The 19,902-nt window shown below is 50.4% G+C and overlaps 5 protein-coding genes across 8 annotated transcripts; 2 read left to right on the top strand and 3 right to left on the bottom strand.

Annotated features, from left to right (window-relative positions):
- Positions 1-329: 329 nt before the first annotated feature.
- PPTG_17161 (hypothetical protein) lies at positions 330-1,926 on the top strand. 4 transcript variants are annotated; one of them, XM_008914825.1, is made up of 6 exons: positions 330-439; positions 512-683; positions 740-881; positions 950-1,328; positions 1,406-1,580; positions 1,649-1,926. In XM_008914825.1, the coding sequence occupies exons 1-6, from the start codon at positions 344-346 to the stop codon at positions 1,810-1,812; spliced, it is 1,128 nt and encodes a 375-aa protein (XP_008913073.1). In that variant the 5' UTR covers positions 330-343; the 3' UTR covers positions 1,813-1,926. The 4 variants fall into 4 exon arrangements, with proteins under 4 accessions (XP_008913073.1, XP_008913076.1, XP_008913074.1 ...); XM_008914828.1 differs by lacking the exon at positions 740-881; XM_008914826.1 differs by having other exon boundaries at positions 1,406-1,926.
- On the bottom strand, positions 1,517-17,058 carry PPTG_17160 (hypothetical protein). The gene is made up of 2 exons (XM_008914824.1): positions 16,238-17,058; positions 1,517-16,154 (listed from the first exon to the last, which is right to left on the bottom strand). The coding sequence occupies exons 1-2, from the start codon at positions 16,250-16,252 to the stop codon at positions 1,851-1,853; spliced, it is 14,319 nt and encodes a 4,772-aa protein (XP_008913072.1). The 5' UTR covers positions 16,253-17,058; the 3' UTR covers positions 1,517-1,850.
- Positions 16,530-17,061, top strand: PPTG_17159 (hypothetical protein). Its single transcript, XM_008914823.1, has one exon. It carries the CDS (start codon positions 16,706-16,708, stop codon positions 17,009-17,011), a length of 306 nt encoding a protein of 101 aa, XP_008913071.1. The 5' UTR covers positions 16,530-16,705; the 3' UTR covers positions 17,012-17,061.
- PPTG_17158 (hypothetical protein) lies at positions 17,041-18,472 on the bottom strand. The gene is made up of 3 exons (XM_008914822.1): positions 17,961-18,472; positions 17,770-17,902; positions 17,041-17,696 (listed from the first exon to the last, which is right to left on the bottom strand). Exons 1-3 carry the CDS (start codon positions 18,398-18,400, stop codon positions 17,208-17,210), a joined length of 1,062 nt encoding a protein of 353 aa, XP_008913070.1. The 5' UTR covers positions 18,401-18,472; the 3' UTR covers positions 17,041-17,207.
- Positions 18,473-18,490: 18 nt separating this feature from the next.
- Positions 18,491-19,882, bottom strand: PPTG_17157 (hypothetical protein). Its single transcript, XM_008914821.1, has 2 exons — positions 19,135-19,882; positions 18,491-19,057 (listed from the first exon to the last, which is right to left on the bottom strand). The coding sequence occupies exons 1-2, from the start codon at positions 19,741-19,743 to the stop codon at positions 18,533-18,535; spliced, it is 1,134 nt and encodes a 377-aa protein (XP_008913069.1). The 5' UTR covers positions 19,744-19,882; the 3' UTR covers positions 18,491-18,532.
- Between the last annotated feature and the right edge of the window lie 20 nt (positions 19,883-19,902).

Here is a 19,902-nt window from a genome sequence, read left to right as displayed (position 1 = left end):
TGTGAAATACACTTGTGAAGAGAGGCCACCATTACCGTAAAGTCCGGATTGATTGAGACATACGGTTGAGTGCAACGCGCGTAAAAAAATAGAAAGGAACAGTATACAAAACCCAGAACAATGGTACTTTTTACCACCAAAATGTGCCGGGTTTATTTTTTTTATATTGTTAGGCAAAGATCTTTTTACGACTGTCTCACTCAATCCGATCTCTGCTCACAACTTTATTTTTTTAAAATTTTAAATTAAGATGCTATGAGCTCTAACCTTGAATTAACTGTAAAATTTGATGAATAATTTAAAAGATACCCGGTCTTTCATTGGCTGGACCAAGATGTGAACAATGAACTACATATATGCGTCAATAATCTGTTATGCGGTTTACTTTATCCACTTCCTTGTATTTTTGTTCGATGCGCTTTGGGAAAGACCCACTCACGTGGGTAATGTATGCCTATCCTTTCTCTGTGTGACTACGTCTAAACTCTCATCCTATTTGCTTATATCTTAGAGCTTCGTGAAGCTCTTCGGCCTCCATATTCGCTGCGACTTGCACGATTTTGAGGGGTTACCCGCTAGCCACGCATGGCGGTGGAAGACGGCAGGACTTTGGCGGGCGCGTCTGCTGACAAAGGCCCAATGTTGTGGGGTGGTTGCTTCCATCGTAGAACGCTCGGATCGAGGTGAGACTTCAGCAGATTGTAGGGTTACTGGAGACGCTTATCGGCGTGTGCGGCAGTGGAGCTACTGCTAGACGACGGCACGGCACTCGTCAAGGCGGTACTATGGGGGGAGGGGGTCCACGCCCAAGTGGCGCTGGGAGATCTCGTCCACGTGGAAGGAAAACTTAATGTGGACAAGAACTGGGACGCAGTAGAGCAGTCAGTGGATAGGAGCGAGCACTTTTGGTCAGTGAGAGAAAACTCACGCGTGTCTTTCATGTGCTTAGGTCCCGAGAGCTCCGGATCCTTCGAATCTCGAAGGTGGAAGACCCGAATGAAGAGCTGCTGCATTGGGCACAAGTGATGGAGCTGGAGAAGGCCTATTATTCTACTACAGAGGAATCCTTCGACACATCAGTTGGGGCTGGCGGCGACGCCAATGCTGGAAAATGCTGGGAGGGTATTGCCACTGAGGCGTTTTTCTGTCTTACCATCGACCCCAGCAGTAAGCAGCAGTTTCTAGGCCGACGCGACCGTGATATTCACGATGACATACTGCTAGAGACTCTCGAGTCTATTCTCCATCAGCAGAAGACGAGTAGCACCAAAGAAGTCATTGCTATCACTTTCAGTGACCACATCCGTGGAGGTGAATGTGACGTGATTGTGAGTTTGCTTTCTCTTAGTGTTGAACTACGTTTATGCTGATACACTTACTTGCTGGCTTGTTGCTTCCATGGCAGACGAAGGGAGAGGCCCAAGCGATCAACAAGAACAATAGGATTCGAGCATTACAGTTTGTTTTCCGGAGGCTACGTCGTGCAGGATTATTATTCCTGGAAGACGACCAGGCTGATCGTCATATTTTGCTAAGTTTTGAGGCTGTTTTGAAGCCAGCGCTTCTGCAGTTGCTTCGAGGTGAGCTCTGAGAGTCAAGGATACATGGGCTTGTTCTTCCTCGACTGATCATTACTCCCTTCCTACAGACTACCCGCAAGGTCGCTCTATTCCAGAAATCGCAGGTGCAATACTGATCCAGGACCAATTCAAGTGCATCCCGCTGCATTGGATTGAGACCAGCCTCGGACATCTTGTAGCGTCCCAGTTAGTAGTCCAAAGAGAGGAGTCGCAGCTGTTCTTTATCAAGTGACGCAAACAAACTACTTCGAAATACCTGGCTAACTACAACTACGATGTCATCGTTCTTGCCTCCAGGTAGTATACCCACGCTGGAAGTTCCTTTAGCTGCGGGCAGGATACGAACAGTTTGCCAGTCTCGCTTGTCCCGCCCTGTGCCGTCTTGTCACTTGTTATTGCGGCATCGACCTTGACAGTGATGATTTTAGACGCCTTAGCCGAGATCGACAGCGATGTCAATGACAGCACAAATCGTGGGTTGTCGACCATGATCTCAAACTCTTTCGGAGTGGAGAAAACGTTCTTGAACTCAATGTCTTGTGTTGTCGAAAACACGTAGGGGCCTTGGGGTAGTGGAGGCACTGAAAGTCCTTGCAGCGTGCACTTGTACTCGCCAATAGTATCCGAAGAGAGGGTGAGTGTGTCATGGAACTCGCCGATAGCTTCAGGCTCGAACTTGACGAGGATGGACTCAGCTTTCCCTTCCCAGGACGAGGATCCTTCCACCTTACACGTTGCTGGTACGGAGAACGATGTTGGGTTCTGAACGGAGCACGAGAGCTCTGCTGCAGCTACTGCGTAGCTTGTGAAGGTGAATGTCTGCGCTTGAGAGCCACCCAGAGGAGCTTTGAAGTACAAGATGCGCTCGGGACCGACTGCTTGAGTGGTCAATACGAGGTTGTACGTGTACTCGCCGAGTTCCACGAAGCTGATAGTTAACCGGTCCTCAATGGGCGTCTCCGAGTGCAGCGTTGGTCGGTATTCAACCTCATAGTGGCCTTCAGAGCGTCCACTGATGTCGCTGAGCTGTCGCACTCGAACAGCAGGACTGGAACATTTCCACCAGTGCACTTTATCCACAAAGTTGATCGGACGTTGACTGTCAAAAGGATTCTCGATGGCCACCATCTTCTTGACAGACTGCCGGACTGGAGCCTCAAAGTACAGCGTGTCCACATCAACAGCCTTCGAGACAGAGACATTGACGTTTTGTACGAGGTATTCCCCACTCTCTTGGTTCACCATGCGGACACTCAAGTTTACAGTTCCTTCAGTGTAGCAGAAGAACTTCATATTGTAGTTCCGCGTCACACTGGCGTGTAGTAGAATTGATGAAGGTCCTTGAATAACGACTGACTCACTTCCTGGTGGCTTTTGAATCTCGACAGCTAAAGTTTGCGGAGTCTTTAGCCAGTTCTTGATAGGAATCGATATCGACAAATTCTTTTTCGCAGCAGTGGGCAGAGAGATTACTGCAGTGGGTAAGGGTGCCGATGCCTTGCCGAATAAATTGTACAACAGTGCGCTACCGTCAGGTATAGCGAGGAAGATCGATCCTTTGTGAACCACAGGACGCTGTTCATCAATTTCTTCTTGAGAATTTTGCTTTGTCATGGTCAGTGGAGAGTACAACACGTCGAGATTGGCTTTCTCGTGTGCAGGGACTAACACATTCTCTGGACACGACCAGTGGTCACCCTGAACAACTGGGAACAAGTTCCAGGAAGACGCAGTTGTGTTCTCGATCACTATAACCTTGTGGGTTTCCTGTCGAACTGGAGAATCGAATTGAACGTCTTGAATCGACGACGTTGCTTGGGGAACACATGAGCCCACCAATGTCAACATAGCGGGAGCAGTCCCCTCGATCAAGCAGGTGACTCGTTCATAGCGAATGTCTGGATTCACAGCCGCCGGTTTGAAAGTCACCTCGATTAGCTTGTGCTGATTGGGAGCTACCATACCTTCAGAGGGCGACACTAAGAAGTCAGGGGCAAACTCACGCGTGTTCCACAGGAATTTAGTGGCGACATCTCCACGGTTCTGCAGGCGAACTTTTCTCACAAATTGGCTACCAAGACAGACTGGTCCGTACGAAAGAGTGTCAGTCTCCAGTATCACTTCAATGCCTTGACAACATCCCGACAATGTGAGCAGCTTCTTAGAATTTCCGCCCGTACGAATGGAAATATCTTTCTGAAAGCTCGGAATACGCTGTGTCGGAGCAAACAGGAACTCAATATCGGTGCTTTCTTTTGCTCGGAGTGATATTTCTTGCTGTGGGAACACTGAAATACCCAACGCATCGAGTGAAGGAACTCCTGGTTGAGGTGAGTCCACACACTCTACCACAATCTTTCGCTTAGAGCGGTTCGCGATCTTGACCGTGCGTAAAATTTGCTGGCCGATCTGTAAATTCCCGAGAACAACCATCTGCATGGACGAGTTGACGAGCTCAACTTTAGGGAACACGCCTTCTCCACGGATGCTGACGTTTACAGTAGATGAACCGTTGATCGTGAATGGAATCACCTCCAGATACGCTATTTCATGCCGCGCTGTGAACACGATAGGAACGCTGACAGTCTCTCGAGGACCCAAAACGGTTGGAGGGCAATCCACGCGAAGATGGGGCTTCTTTTCGAACAAACAATCCAGATCGATCCCGCTCTCAAGGTCCATATTAAACACGGTGAGCGTAGCTGTCTCAGCCATTGGAACTGCGTCGTTTTCGGCGATGAAGCAGGGACCGAAGTCGTGAGACGTGAACGAGAAGTGCAACATGGGAGGAACAGCATTCCCATGCAGTGTTAGCATGTAGTTACGAGTACCAGCAACAGTACAGGTCACCTGCATCCCATCGAGAGATGTTTGCTTTGTCGGAGCAAAACTCAGTCGGCATGAGGTCTTATCGCTCTTCTTGATCGTTCCCTGCATGGGGTCAATGGTGAAAGCTGTCGATGCTTTCGTCACCGTCCATTTGAAGTCGAAATTGAATTTTCCACTGTTGTGGATCACCACAAAGCGTTGCGCTTCCTCGTTAACACGCACAGCTCCAAAGTCCAGAACGTTGCCGGGGGCTGGAATTAGTGGCCGACTTTCGTTTTGGTCGCCGGATGTCAAGATGAGCGCATCGTGAATACTGTAACCCTCTCCTTTAACATTCAGAGACAGTCGAGTAGGTTTGCGCTTGACAATACAATTCAGGTTGAAATTGTACGACTTTTCTTCCGTCGGAATGAACTCAATCTCGATCGACGTTCGATTGTTAGGAGGGATCACTCCACTCAGAGGATGCACAATCAGAGCAGGGATTTCGCCTGCAAAGTCCAGTGACGTCTTGTCGAAAACAAAATTGAACGGGATATGCTCCTGGTTGACCAGCGAAATGATTTGAGAGGTCTTCGTTCCAATCATCAGGGTGTTAAAGTTCACACTTCCACGATCCAGTGCCACTCGAGGCTCCGTCGTCGTACCAACGAACAAGAATAGCTGACTAACCTGGAAGTGGGGAATTTTGAAGTACCAGAACATTTCCTGGAGTTCTAGTTGCTGCGGAGTAAACTCAAAAATCATCTCACAGCGTTTACCGGCGAGCATCAGGCCTTTGGGTGTTGCACATCGGAAGCACGGGTTAGCGTCTCCTTGCGGTATCCATGAAAACTCGTACGACACGTTCGTCGGGTTAACCACGTAAAAGCGCCGCGTATTGCGGACACGGACACCAAGAGACTCCATTTCGATAACTTTGCTCGAAGGATCTAATGGCCCCAGCTCACCGTGAGGACCCGGGAGGTTGGGGGCTCTCCATTGCGCATAGTCACTCCTTTCCACATCGAAATGACAAGCAGGTCGGAGAGAACCACCTCGAACTTCCACTCTAACCGCTGTAACTTTATCCCCTTGGTTGTCTGGGATGTCGAAACACAACCAGTAGAAATATTCATCCACCTCCATCGGAGAGAATTTAATTGTGAATGTTTGAGATTCTTCGCCGTTAATTGTCCCCGTTGAAGGTGTCACCTCAAAAGGACAATTGTCGTCCACCTCGGGACCAATAATCGGATAGCCACCCACATCAGACTCTCCACCAAGTCGTTCCTCCCACCTGCACGAATACACCAACCGGATTTTGCTATTGTTGTGTAACGTGATTTTGTGCGTACACACTTGAAACATGAAGGTTTTGCGGAATGTGATAGATGTCATATCACACTCAAAATTCAAGACGTCAGCCGCAGCAAAGCAGCTCAGCGATACGGTCGATGGAGACCCGATTGTTTCGTAGTCAGGTTCTACCACTGCTTGTTTAGCTCCTGCTTGTCCGTCGAAAGAAATCGTTTGGATAGATTCGTCCCAACCACTTTCATCACTCATACTGGCCGAGCTGCTTTTGTGCGAGATCCGCTGAGATTGTAAAACGATACGATGGGCCTGATAAACGATTGCTTTGTCCCCATCCCTCGGCTCAAATGTCGCTCTGATCAGCTTGTGTGCTTTTGGCATGAGATGGCCAATACCAGGCGAGAAGTGGAATGGATCTGCTTTAGGCCACTCGAACCGTACGACATCGGAAGACTGGTTACACAGCGAGAACACCTTCGTGTCTTTAAAACTTAGTGCAGTCTCACCTAAGGATAGTGATTCCTCCTTGGTTTCACTTTCGTCTCTCAATCGAATATCATCAAAGTGAAGTTCATCATCGTGTCCACGAGGCAAGTCTTCGAGCACTAAATCTTCTCGATATCCAGTCCCAAAGAGCTTGAAAGTGGTCTCTTCAAAGAGGTTGTTTTGCACGGTAAGTTTAAGTTGGGCTGCTGTTGGCTCATCATGAACCTTCTGCGGTCGGAACTGCAGGGTCAGAGTCTCGGTAGCTTTTGGAGCCACTACTACCGACCCATTGCCCAAAGCGAACAGGAAATTGGGATTGGCTTGAATAGAAAAGAGAACGGTCGCTGGTAGAATTCCATCGTTGCGCAGTGTTAAGCGCATATCCTTGGCTTTTGACGTCCGCACTCGACCAAAATCTAACACCATCGCACCACTTGAGTCTCGAACTGTTGGCTCCGTCACCGTGACACAGGGCATTGTTCCTTCGCCACGCATCTCGAACTCGAGAAGTTTATCCGCCATGTTACTCTGAGGAGGACTATCATCAACTACCGCTTTAAACATGGCATGAAATAAAGCGATAGTAGATGGGCGGAAGTAGACATTCACAAATCGGTGTTCAAGAGGAGGAATCTCCCATACAGATGGCTGTACCGTGAACGCTGGAGAGCCTCCTTCAGACTCACCAGCACCAGAGCTGCTACTTGTAATAGAAAACTGAACCGTGCAGCTCACTTTCATGGGATTCGAGATCTTGAAGCGCTCCACTGTTCCTTTCCAATTTGCTGCTGCAATCAATGGACCAAACGAGAAAATCTTTTCTTTTTCCGCAAATGTGACTGCCTGGATACTGCCAGATAAAGGAGCTTTACGAAGCGATGGCATTGGCGTAGCTGAGTCAACTCCCAAGGAACGAACCACCGTTTGCTCCTCAAAGATGCTCTCGTAGTCCGTAGTGTTAATTCCTGGGTAGCAACTCTCACCAATCAGTTCGTACATCAATGTATTCGATTCTGCTACGTCCTCCACATTACGACCAGAAATCGCAATCTGAAGCGTCTCGCTATATACTGCGCAGTCCTTCGGCTGGAACACTACATCCACTCCCATCGTAACACCAGGATCGACAGTGCCACAGTCTGGAGATATTGCAAACTGGCCTAGTGACAACGTGGAGGGAGACAGTGAGGTATCGATTGTCAAAGTCTCCGCCTTCTCCCTTCCAGTCGCTGGCTTTGAAGCTTGGACGCGGAACTTAAACTGGAATTCGCCATCGTTTCGTATTTCAATCCGCTGGGTTTGTGCCGGGTCATTGTACTTGTGAGGGCCAAAGTTAATTCCGCGGTTTGGCTGCAGTCGAAACTTGCTGAAGACAGAACGGGCGCTCGTATGGACGTAGAACTCACGGCAAGCTTCGCCCGTCAACATCTCAATGATGGTACACTTGATATCCTTGCAGTCACGGAGCGTAACTTCACTCTTAGACGTAAACGTCACATTGACTGATGAGGACTGCCCTGGTTCCAGTACCATTTCGTTTGGCTCGATCGTAAAATACTCGCGTGCAGCTGCACTCCTAATGCCGATGATATACTTGATGTTGTATTTGCCTCGATTACGTATGTTGAACGCTCGGGAGTGCTTCTCTCCAACTCGAACCAGACCAAAGTCAAGATTCCCATCATTAGCAACCGAGGCTGCTGCAGCTCTAGGCGTTGCTTGCCCAGGAACTTCATTGTCAAAAGAGCTCACATCGATCTTGTACGCTTCACCACGTAACGTCAACTCAACAGTCCGATTCCGGTCACTCACTTGAAGAGCGCTCTCAACATCAGAGAACTCAATTCGAAGTGGGAATTCGTGGACAGCCTCAGTCATCGCCGAGAAAACAACCATCACTGCAGTTTTCTGCAAAGGTTTGATAGTCCCTTCGACGGGGAAAATCTGGAAATCTATCGGTAAGTTTTCGATAATCAAACGCCACGAGACAGCAACTGGTGACATGTTTTCGATATAAAATGTTTTTTCGTCTTGACGCTTCAACAAAAGCTGTTCAAAATCCAAGACTGGTTGTTGTGAGAAGTGAGACGACACGGCAGGTTGTTCCACATAGGATGCATTGGATCGAGACGTGGCTGGGGCGCTTCCTGGGACGTTGGAACGTGAAGATCTAGGAGAATTAGTTGTTGTGGTGTCATCAGTACCAGCAGCCTGATGATGATCCTCACGTTCTGATGTACTCGCCGCTGCTGGTTGTTCCCACGGTCCACGCAGCTTTAACTCTGGTATGCATCCATAACAACTGATCTGGAACTCCACAGGCTCAGGATTGTCACTAATACAGCAAATCAATGCGTTCTCATGGTGACCATTCTCCAAAGGATTGGCCCACACTTTGACTTCTCTAGTATCACCTTCTTTAATCTCAAGTGCAGGAGGAAACACAGCAAACGTGTCGTCTCCTTGCTTTTCCATGGCAAACTCCAGTTGAATAGGAAACTTGCTGTTATTGGACATCCGGAACACTTCGACATTGTTTGGACTCGTTTTTTGCCACTCGATGAACTCTTTTTCGGTTTGTGGAGCTTTCACCTGTTGATTTGTGATAATTAGCGGACCAAACTCGAACTGGTTCCTCGAGATCACGAATCTCTTGTGAACAAATCCTCCTTCTGGACGACTTTTTACTCGGTGCATGAATACATTTCTCGGGTCGCTGTTTATGGTCGGCACACCGCAGACTCCACGCCCGAACAAGGTAAACTCACGTCGGATGCCTACGATTTCGAACCCCAGACTGCAGTCGAAGTTGCCAACGTCAGGTGAAGCGAACTGAACCAGCATGTTTACTCTCGAGTGCGGGGCAATAACCCAACGACAAGTGGGAGAAGAACCGCGCGTCTTGGAGGAGTGCACTCCGGTAATCGATGATTGAAGCGCTTCCGGCTTTTCGATGTTCTCTGATGGTCTTTCAAAGTGCTCTCCCGCCTCTGTAGTCTGCACGTGACTTGGATTCTTACCAGCAGTTTGAGGACGAGACGGGTGCTTACTTGGTATCTGGGAGCGCGATCCACTGGGATGAAGACTCTTCTCACTACTGGATTCAGACGCACTTGATGATAACATTGTTGGTGACCGCAACGAGAACCGAGCCACTCGTTTGCGAGGAAACCTCTCTGGAGGCCTCCGAACCAGTTGAAACTTGGCAGCCGAAGGGATTGGTAAGTGGCTCGACTCCAGTTCTCGAATGAATTTCTCAATAGCAGAGAAAATGACGCCGTGAACAAGAAGCGGTGGGCCGCCATCTACGATGGGAATGTCCAAAATGAAGTTGTCTGGAGTAGATCGGTCTTTTACTTGTGTCCACAGAACATCAGCACTAGCATCTTTACCGTCCGAATTGAATTCTGGTTGGGTAAAACTTTCAGATTCCATTTCTCGAACTATGAACGAAGCCAACTGGCGCTTTATGGTTTCCAACGCTAGTGTATATTCCGCAAAGGTTGCAGGTTTGAGTACTTCTGCGGACAGGGACCGTGTCAGCTCCTCAACGTTGTCTTGAACAGCAGTATCCTCCTCAAGTAAATTGTTAGATTCATCTCCAGTGGGCACATCGTCGCTAACTGTAACATCAGGATTTAACGACTGTCTTGAAGGGGAACCGGAGAGAGCTTCTAGTTTTTCTGTCTCTTGCGTAATATCCCGGTCCGAAACAGAAGGTTGAATTATTTCACCTTCCTCACTGCGATCGTTTGTCTCTCCACTCCCTCCATCCACATCATTATTCCCAACGTTTCCAGAACTGGCTGGAGCTAACCGATCACGCGACGGTGAAGGCGTCACCAAGTCAACACTGGGACTACTCGTTTGATTCTCGAGCAATGTATTCATTGACTCGTAGCTGTCTTCGTCAAACCCCAGCACAATGATCCGCGCTGATACAAACGCCCTCGAGCAGCATTTCAGCGTTTCTTCAACACTTACGAACGAATTCTCAAAGCCATCCAGAACGCTGCCGCTTTTCAGATCTGGTTGCGCCAATCTCCACAACACAATCTGATCTAACAATTGAGCTAGCCTTTCAGTGACGGATTCCTCATTTCGTGTACTATCTTCAACAGATTCTGGAGTCTCCGAAGGCACAACTTCACTTTCGTCCTTGCCAATACCGAGTGCTTTACGCGTGGCAGTCGCTAGCGGTCCTTTTACTGCGCATATCGATTTAACTGCACCATCAATCGTCCAGATACCCAACGATTCCTTCTCTGCAAGAAGACGCGCCTGTGTAGACTTCCCGCATTGCGGAGGACCTACCACAATGTAGTCAATACCCTTTCTTAGTGCAGGATTAAAGTCCGCGAGGGTCTCCAGTGCTGCATCCTTCTGCTCCATAGACCCAATATCCTCACTCTCTGGCAACTGCGAAGATGACTCAGTAATATTGTGAATCTCACTTGGCTGGCTCAAGTCGCCAAGTGTCTGCGCCACATCCGGTGAATTCATCAAAACCAAACCATTATCCGCCAAATATACCGCAATAGGCTGCCCAGGATCGCGTACCGGCAGCTGGAGCGTATCTTCCGAGTTGAAAGCACTCAGTGACCTGAGCAATTCTTCATCTCGCTGATAAACCGCGTCAAAATCCACAGAAAACACTTCAATTGGGTATTCCGAGTCGTTGCGTATCTCCACTAGTTGTTCCTCTGGTGGAGCACAAGGGAGCACAGGACCCAATTCCACTAGAGGCGGCGAGAAGGAGATGCGTAATTCCGATCCTTCTCCGCGACAAACAATCGATCGCGTCTTTGGATTTGAGTTGATTTTGATCGGGAGCTTCAACATGAACTGACGTCCGCTATCCGGGATAAACTCGATTTGAATATTCACTTTAGCCCCCGGTGTTAATAGCCCACTTTGCGGAGTAAAGCGGAAATTTCCCACATCCTTCGTAGACCCCATCGGCTTCTTGAACGCCCACTCAGCAGGCACAGCAGACACGTTCTGCAACTGAGTAAACACGGTGTGGCATGTACTTACGGCGATCTTGCCGAAGTCGAGGCTTTCTGTAGAGATGGAGATATCCGGCACCGTGACGAGAGCTCGAACCATTGCAATACACGGCGGTCCGTTCTTGATCACAATAGGCAACTGGGCCATGTGAAGACCCATCTCAATGTTCTTACGGGCGTGAAAGGTGACGCTAAACTCGACAGACTGCTTCTCGGGCAATCGCACCACTCGCTCGGGCTCAATCTGGAAACCTCTGGAGCTTGCCAGATTCTTGTCGAGTTGAAACGAAGCAGGACCGTGACCGATGTTGGTGACGCTAAATCGTTTGATCTTGTGCGTCCCCACGACAACATTCCCAAAGTCTAGTACGAATTGGGACAGAATGAAGGGAAACACTTCCGTTCCACATCTCTTCTTGGCATCTGATGTGGACGAAATAGGTCGCAATGGTTTCCTAGCAGTCTTAGTAGTCCGCGTGTCTTCCGCTGGGTTGTCATTACTCGGTTCAACACTTTTCAATGCTCTTGTGTCGGCCTTTTTCAATTCTTGTACGAGGAGATAATCTGCAAAGAATAGGCGACAGGCTTCGATTTCAATGTCCAGCTCATCAACCGCTGGTGCCGCTGTACCGCGAGACGGACTGCTTGGTGCTCCTACGCGTTGACTCGTTGTCTTTGCCTGGGGTGACGTTGGCACTGATACAGCAGAACTTATCTTCTCAGTTCCACGATGCGTGGTTGACAAGGTCGACTTGGAGTCTGATAAGGCCAATGCAGCGTTACTACTAAGGCTCTGACTGCTCCTCGCCTCCATTATCGCCGAATTCAGCGTTCCATGTTCAATACTTTGCTTTGCGCGCTTTTTGAGCTCCTTCCACTTGGGCGCTACCCCACGAGCAACACTGGCTGGGTGGGCTTCACGCGGTAGATTGAGAAACACAGCGGCAAACTTTCCACTGCCTAAGAGTTTGAACGGAATAGGCTGGAAATGCGCGATCTCAAGCACCACAGTCTCTTCGAAATACTCAGGAATGCCAGGACGTAAGCGAACCAGAATCCTCTGCTTCTCATTGGGGGCGATCTTCCCACTGGTAGGCGAGATCTCCAATGTCCTCCCACAAGCGATGTTATCGATCACAATATTGAAAGAGAAAGGCACTTTACCAACGTTCAAGATGGAAAAATCCCGATCTTCCGTCTTGTTGTAGAGAACTTGACCAAAGTCCAGCGACTGTCTGTCCAGCTTGTAGACAAGAGAAGACGCCTCACCCAAAAGAGTTAACTCGTACTCAGGGCCACCTTCCACTTCACAAGCCACAGTACTCTTGAACTTCCGGTTCGCATGTCCGTAGTAGACAAAATCGATTTTCTCGCTCTCGTTGGGCTTCAGAGTCCCACGAATCGGCAGGATATCGAACACTTGGTTGATAGGAACGTATGGCTTCTTGGCGGTGGCTGTAGACAAAGCCTCCTTCTCGTCTTCAATGAAAATCCACCGAAAACTCGTGTCCACTTTCGAGACGTTGGTCACGTTCATACTGATGGTCTTTTGCGTATCGTTCAGTGTGCAGCCAAAGTCGATTTTGGTCATCTCGAAGGAAAGATTGGGGAAGCTGATGTCGCCCACCAGCTCCACACTGTCCTTCTGTGGGTGACCCGTGTAAGACACGAGCACTTTGCCATTTATGACTCGACAAGTGTAGTCGTCCTTGAATCCCGGATAAAACTCGACGTTCAGATCCACCTTCTCGCCTGGTTGTAGCACTGCCTCCCAGCAATCGAGTGCAAACGGGGTCTGTGTGCGAAGAGTGAAAGATAATGGAAGCTCGCAGGCATTCGTGAGACTCAGCGGTTGCGACTGCGTTGTGATCTGGTTACCAGGGTGATGAATATACTCAAACGACAGCAACGACGACGACGGAGTGAGTCTTGGGTCGATAAAGTTTGCCCGAATAGCTGTGACAAACGCAATTCTGTTGACTTTTTCCTTCCCCACCCGCGTCTCGCACACCAGTTCTTCTTGTATAAGTCCGGCCGTCGATGAAAGACCCTTAAACACAAAGATACAGGCTGTACGCGGCTTCAGCTCAATCGTCCCTGGGAAGACCGAGAAGACAGGAATCACTTCGTCTCGTCTGTCAGCAGCGCCACTATTCCCACTGCGATTGCTGCTACTCGCTTTGCTTGACTTGGCAGTTGATCGGTTCTCCTGTCCAGTTCTTGACTTCGAGGTCCCCTGATCTGTAGAACTGAGTTTACTGTTAGCAACTGCGACCGTTTTGTTGATCCAGGTGAGCATCTGCACTCGCTTGCCCTTGTTTTCAAGTGTACAGCTCCATTCACACTCTTTACTCGTCATTTGGTGACTGAAATCGATCACTCGAAGTTCACTCGGCGACCACATAGTTGTTCCTGTTCCTCGGATGGACAAGGGCACGACGAGATTGTCTCCTTCTGTGATCAAAATGTGCAGTTGGTCCTTAAATACCACAGTATCATCCAGGTTGGCCACAAGCACGAAGTCTAGACTTTCACCCGCCATCAGCACGCCTTCTTTTTGATCAATCTGGAATTTAGAACGTGCTCCGCGAATAAATGTTTTGTACGCTGCCGGGATCAACGACACATTAGTCATACGTAGAGTCTGCTCATGATCCACAAGACACGAGCAGTTCCCCCAGTTTATCTCCTGCTGGTCCAGTTCAACCTTTGGACCAGATCCAGTGGCGCTAAGCGTCACAGACAGCGGGAGATCAGTGCTTCCTGGCACGGTTATCACCATTGGAAGGCGAATACTGCCAAGCTTTTCGCAGGATAACGAGATCTCCACAGACACGCGCTCTCTTGGACTAACACTGCCAGAGAACTCGCTTGCGCTATACATGGCGATGGCACGAGAATGATCATCCTGCTCGCCGATCTCAAAGCGTCCAAACAAGTGCGATGACTTGTTCTCCAAGACCAGCATCTGTTTGTGAGGGTATCGAAGGAAGCATCGACCGAAATCTAGCTCGTGTTGGAGGACAGTTATCTCCGGAACGAAGCACTGAGCGCGCACTGGAATACTCAGTAAGTCGGCTCCAACACCGGGGACGCCAACGACAAGCTGGTACTGATACACCTTGACATTGTGGGACGTAAAGCGGATCGTGATCTGCTGCTCTCCGTACGCATCTAGCTTCCCTTCGGACGGGAGCAATTCCAGCTCTTTTTGCTTATAGTTGGCTTCTTCCGGGACGCGCAGAGAGTACTTCATTGCGATCTTCGAGGCGTTGATAAGCTTAACCGTCCGACTTTGCGGGAAAGAATAGGAGACCGCACCAAAGTCCACTTGGTCCACATCGAAGTGGAATACTGGAGGGATCACGTTGGCCTTAAAACGCGCCGTTAATTGCTCATCGGATCCCTGCATACCGAAGCGAATGTGGTGGAAAGCTTCCCCCAGTTCTTGAGAGCAGAAAGTCACCTCAACCTTGAGCATCTCGTTGACTGCCAGCGTTCCGTGACTAGGGTGTACAGTGAGTGAAGTCCCCGGAGGCAGCGTCAACGGGATGAGCTCGAATTGAGCTGGAATCTCGCCCTTATTTTGAATGGTAAAGTCTCGCGTACGCTCGTCATTGATGAACACATCACCGAAGTCCAGAAGCTCGTTGTACACGACTTTGGCCTTGGGACCAATTCCCTGTCCACGCAGTTGCAGTGGCAGTCGAGCTGCCTGTCCAGCGATTTCCAGGAACGCACAGCAAGAATACAAACGCGCTACCTCGGGAGTGAAGCACACCACAACGTCTACCTCGGAATGTGCCCAGACCCGTCCACTTAGTGGCGTTATCGAGAAGCACGCGTCTACAAACTGCATTGACTCGTCGAGAGTTGCTTTGCGTAGATGTTTGTACTTGGTGTCCAGAGTCTTTCGCACGTCAAACGGCGACTGTGTAAAGCCCGTGTCGACATCCTCAACTTCTTGGAGTTGCAGATTCAGCTGCTCACGCTCTGCTGTCTCCATCCGAGCCAGTTCTTCCAGTAGATAAGAGCGCTCGCCCTCCTCTTGAATCGAATCTGTAAAGGATTTCCATGAGAAATCGAGCGTGAACTCGGACTCGTTGCAGATCTTGACAATCTTGCGCGACGACAGCGATAGATAAGTCGCGTTGGGCTCCACCAGTGGTTGACTCAAGAAGACATCGACGTTCACCACGCGACCTGATAACTGGACGACTGCTACTTGACCGCTGTCGCCCTTGACCTCTAGCTCGCCATCACCCGAATCCAAAGTAGGCGGAACCAGACTCAACTCAATCTGCACAGCTTGTCCCTGTGCCAGCGTCGCACTAGGAGGAGTCACTCGGAAGTGCTCGCTCGTCTGGAAAGCGAAAGAGGAGCCGCGTGTCCCCACGTTCCGCACAGTTAGGACGCGAGTTGTGGGCATCTTGACGGGACAAATGCCGAACTCGAGCTCGTCTGGCAAGTCCAGTGCTGCAAAACGTCCACGCACTCGAACAGGCAGCAAGAAGCACTCGCGTTCGGTGCAGCACACGAGATCGAGTGAATAATCTGTGACTTCTTGGGGGGAAAACTCGAGGACGAAGGCGATCTCCATCCCTGCAGCCACTTTGCCATCCACTCGATCAGGTTTAACGGTTTTATCTTTATTGGTAACTCCCCATGGTCGAACTCGGAAGATTGGAGACCGTGGAGGCTCAATCTTGAGGCGACGAACGACGGTATCGCAGTTGCGGAAACGGAGCTTGATGCTGAGCGGCTCGAATGGCGTGTACTCGTCGATCCAGACTTCGGCTGGCATGGCCTCAAACAGAGGCTGATGCAGAGGCACAGTGCTCGATACACGCGTCGTGTGGTCTTCGGCATTCACCAGCTCTATGATCCGACTCGTCGCGTGTTTGGCGGCATTGGCCTTGGCTGTCGAGAAGGCTGTGAGGATCTCACTCGGCTTCTGTTACATGGAGCACACAACACACAGAAGGTAAAACTTAAATAAACGATTCACAGCCGTGGGTGAACCAGATCAAACCGTACGAGACGCTTGGGCATGCCTCGCACTTGAGAGAGAAAGCTCTTTCTAAGAAGTTATCACCAGTACTAGGCGCGATCGCTTTTGAGTCAGCTTGACGTTGCTGGCAGTGAAGAGGCACCACAAGCGACTCGCCAAACGGGCGGCACAATAGCAAAATAGTAGCTGCTTCCAAGCATGAGCAATGGCGTTGCAGTAGTGATGTGTAATGAAGGCAAAGGCTGTGATCGCCACGCAAGGCAGTGCCTACGGGAAGATCATCACCTACGGCATACTTGTAGGAGGGTGGCAAGGTTACTCAGCTTACGAACATCTCGTACTGGGAGCCCCACCATGGCAGCTTTATTGTCGCCCTCTCCAGCTGCGAAAAAGCTGCTGGATATCGCGAATTGTCTCCAAATCGTGTGATCAGTCTCGAATTTCCTTCGTGACGTCACAAGGGGCATCTAGGAAAGAAGGGAAGCTCAATCAGCATGGCTGCTCGCGTCAAGGAAGTGCTCAAGCGCTACGGCCGCACCGCCTTCCTCTTCCACTCGACAGTCTTTGCTTCAACGCTCGCGGGCTCGTACGCTGCCATCAATCAGGGCATTGATCTACAGGCGATTGCCAAGCGCGTCCCCTTCGTGGACCTGTCCAGTATCGACCCAGATGCTGGCACGCTGGCACTCGCCTACTTATCGACCGTAGCGACGGGCCCGGCCCGAGGTGCGCTCACTATCGCCGCGTCGCCCATTCTCGCGCGTCTGCTGGCCCGTAGCCGCCAGCTCACTAAAATGTAGAAGAGAAGCAGTATTTCAGCAGCTTAATGCACCTTCTTACCTTCCTTTTACTTGTTGTTATAGTGTGCATGTTACTAGATTAAAGTACTGGAACTGTCTGCGCATACAGTAACAGGATGAAGGAACGCAACGCATTGCTCTCTTGTTCGATAGCCAAGTCTAAACTACGGAACTCTTTGCTGGTCTCGGCTCCCTATCACTTCTTCGACATGCATTGAGGTTTTGGGAAGAAGGGCACTTGGAGCTTCGTGTCCAGAGGTGCGAGTTTAGGCAGTTCCTCTCCATCGACCATGCTCGTGTTTGAATTTGCAGCAATGCTTAGCCATGCCAGGCTGAGGTACGAATGCATCACGTCTGGAACTGTATCGGGGTACTTACACAGTCCGCCAAAGGGGAATTGGCACGAGTAGATGAACTTCTTGCAACTGGGGATATCCACGAGCGAGTGTTTGCCTAGGAGATTGAGAGTCGCTCCATTCCAGAAGGCGTAGCAGGAGTCTGGGCTCTTGTTGCATCGTCCCTGGAAACCTCCTTGCTGTCGGAACGCCAGCCACCGTATCAGCTCCGAATGCTCGCACTTGAGCTGCATCATTCGTCCAGACAGAAACAGCGACGCGATGGCAACAAATACAGCCCCACCATGCGATTCAGCGCCAGTACTGAGTCCGATGCCTCCGTCATAGTTCTGCACATAGCAAAGAAAGATCTTGTCAGTAACGAAGAGCTCCCAGAGTGTCAACAGCACCTAAGGACCATACCAGACACGAGTTGATGAAGCGCACCATCGCCGTCAGGTCGATACCGGACCAGTCTTCCAGAATGTACGAGATGGCACAGGCGCAGTAGACGAAGCGCATATCCTCTTCCGACCCAGAATTTGCAGACGAAAAGCTGCAGAGCCACCGTCAGCACCAGATTTTGTATACACCCCCTCTAATGATGTCCCTACCATCCTGTCTTCTTGTTCTGTAGATGCTTTAGAGATCCAATGATTGCAGCCTTGTTCACTCTACTGAGGTCGTCCCCGAGCGTCCGAAGGATGCAGAGCGCCGCGAAGGTCGATGCGATGTTACTCGAGTCGTACACTTCGCTCTGATACTGGGACGGTGGGCAACCGAAGGCATTTCCCATGAAAGTCCCGCCCCGGAAGCCGCAGTCGCCCGCATTGAGGCTGGCATCACGGCAATCCGGAGGCACCTGCAGACTGTAGACCCACTCAATGATCTGGTGTTTGTCTACGCGCTCCAGCTCCTCCAGCAGCGCCAGTCCGTGGATGCAGAAGAAGGCCAACACTACCCGCTGCGAGTCCTGGGACGCGTACGGCGCAGGCAGCGACCGCAGATTCTTGAGGAAATAGCGCGTATGCAGCTCGTGGTTGAATGTCGCCATCGTGTAGCGTGTAGGAATATAAAAAGTGATCCTTCGCCCTGTAGCGTTTTAGGAAGGGATCAACGTTTGCAGTAAGGACTGACAAGTCAACTGAGTGTATCAATGCAGAGGAAATTTATTAGTTGAAGCTGCTTATTCGATCTGGAAGACGGCAGAGTTGGGCGGGCCTGACATGCTCTCGTCGTCGTCTTCCGGGCGGCGGATTCGGAAGTCGAACTTGACGTTCATGAGGCGCTGGTTGTCGGCGCGACGCATAACGGCGATGTCACCAACCACTACGTCGCCCTCGCATACCTGCATGGGAGGGTAGAGCGGGAAGACCTGCTGGCCCCAGTGTGTGGGCTGCACGAAGGGCGACGTAGTGAGCGTTACCTCCTTCTCAACTGGGTTCTCAGCGCAACCCTTGAATTCGACATCGAACCAGCCAGCGATGCCACCGAAGCGTGACATGATGGAGATCGGCATGGTAAAGGGAGCCCTGACCTCCTTGATGTCGTCCAGCGTGCACGTCTTGAGGTCCCACTTGGCGAACTCAACTTCGTCACCGATGAGGTCTCCAGCATTGAGCTCCTCCCACGACGACGTGTGCAGCGAATACTGTTCCTGTTCCTTGCGGAAAGCGTTCCCTAGCACGCTCATATCAACGCCCCACGAAGCCTGGAATCATTTAATGAGCAAACATTCACAACAAGTTAGCATCAGCAGGACCGACATTTAGAAACTGCTTTTCTCACCTTAGTGTTGTCAACGAAGCTTCTCCATTGATCCATTGCCGAGGAGAACTCGCTGAAGCGCTTGTTGCTGTTGTCCTCATTGCACATGGGGGCGATGGACATACTAGCATGGGAGGGGAACATGGCACCCTCGGGCTTGAGCCACCGGTCGCGCGCCACGATGACCGAGTCGAACATGGACTCGCGCAGTAGGAAGTAGCCCATCCATTCCGAGATAACGACGTCTACCTTCTCGGGCAGCTCCACATCCTCGATCTTGGACTGAATGACAGTGATAATATGGTCCTGGTTGTTCGCCTTAATCACCTTGCGCGCCTGTTGTGCTATATCCGTGGCTTCCACGGCGTAGACCTTACGTGCTCCAGCCTGAGCCGCCCAAATGGACAATATACCACTGCCGGTACCCACATCGAGCACAACCTTGTCCTTGAAGTGGTTGGGGTTCTCGAAGATGGCGTCGCGGTAGCTCTGCATGCGCAGATCGTCCGACAGCATCTGCTTCTGGTGGTAGATAAAGGCATACGTGCAAAAGTAGTTGGCAAAGTCCGAGGACGATTCCCATTCCTTCTTCTTGTCTGGTGAGATGTCGCGCGAGTTCGAGTCCGTCATCTTGAGAGGCTCTAGTCTAGTCTAAGTAACAGGCAATGGGGCGAGGAAGGCGAACGGTGGCGGCGTCGTCGGCGTCTTCGCAAGCAACTTGCCAAAATCAGCGATGGCCAACCAAAAGATATTCTAAACAGATCCGTCACTAAATCGAGGAGTGACATC

The sequence above is a fragment of the Phytophthora parasitica genome (assembly GCF_000247585.1).
Source record: "Phytophthora parasitica INRA-310 unplaced genomic scaffold supercont2.63, whole genome shotgun sequence".
NCBI classification, from domain to species: Eukaryota; Oomycota; class Peronosporomycetes; order Peronosporales; family Peronosporaceae; genus Phytophthora; species Phytophthora nicotianae.
The sequence above is the reverse complement of the archived record's forward strand: the minus strand, read 5'-3'. Positions and strand labels throughout refer to the sequence as shown.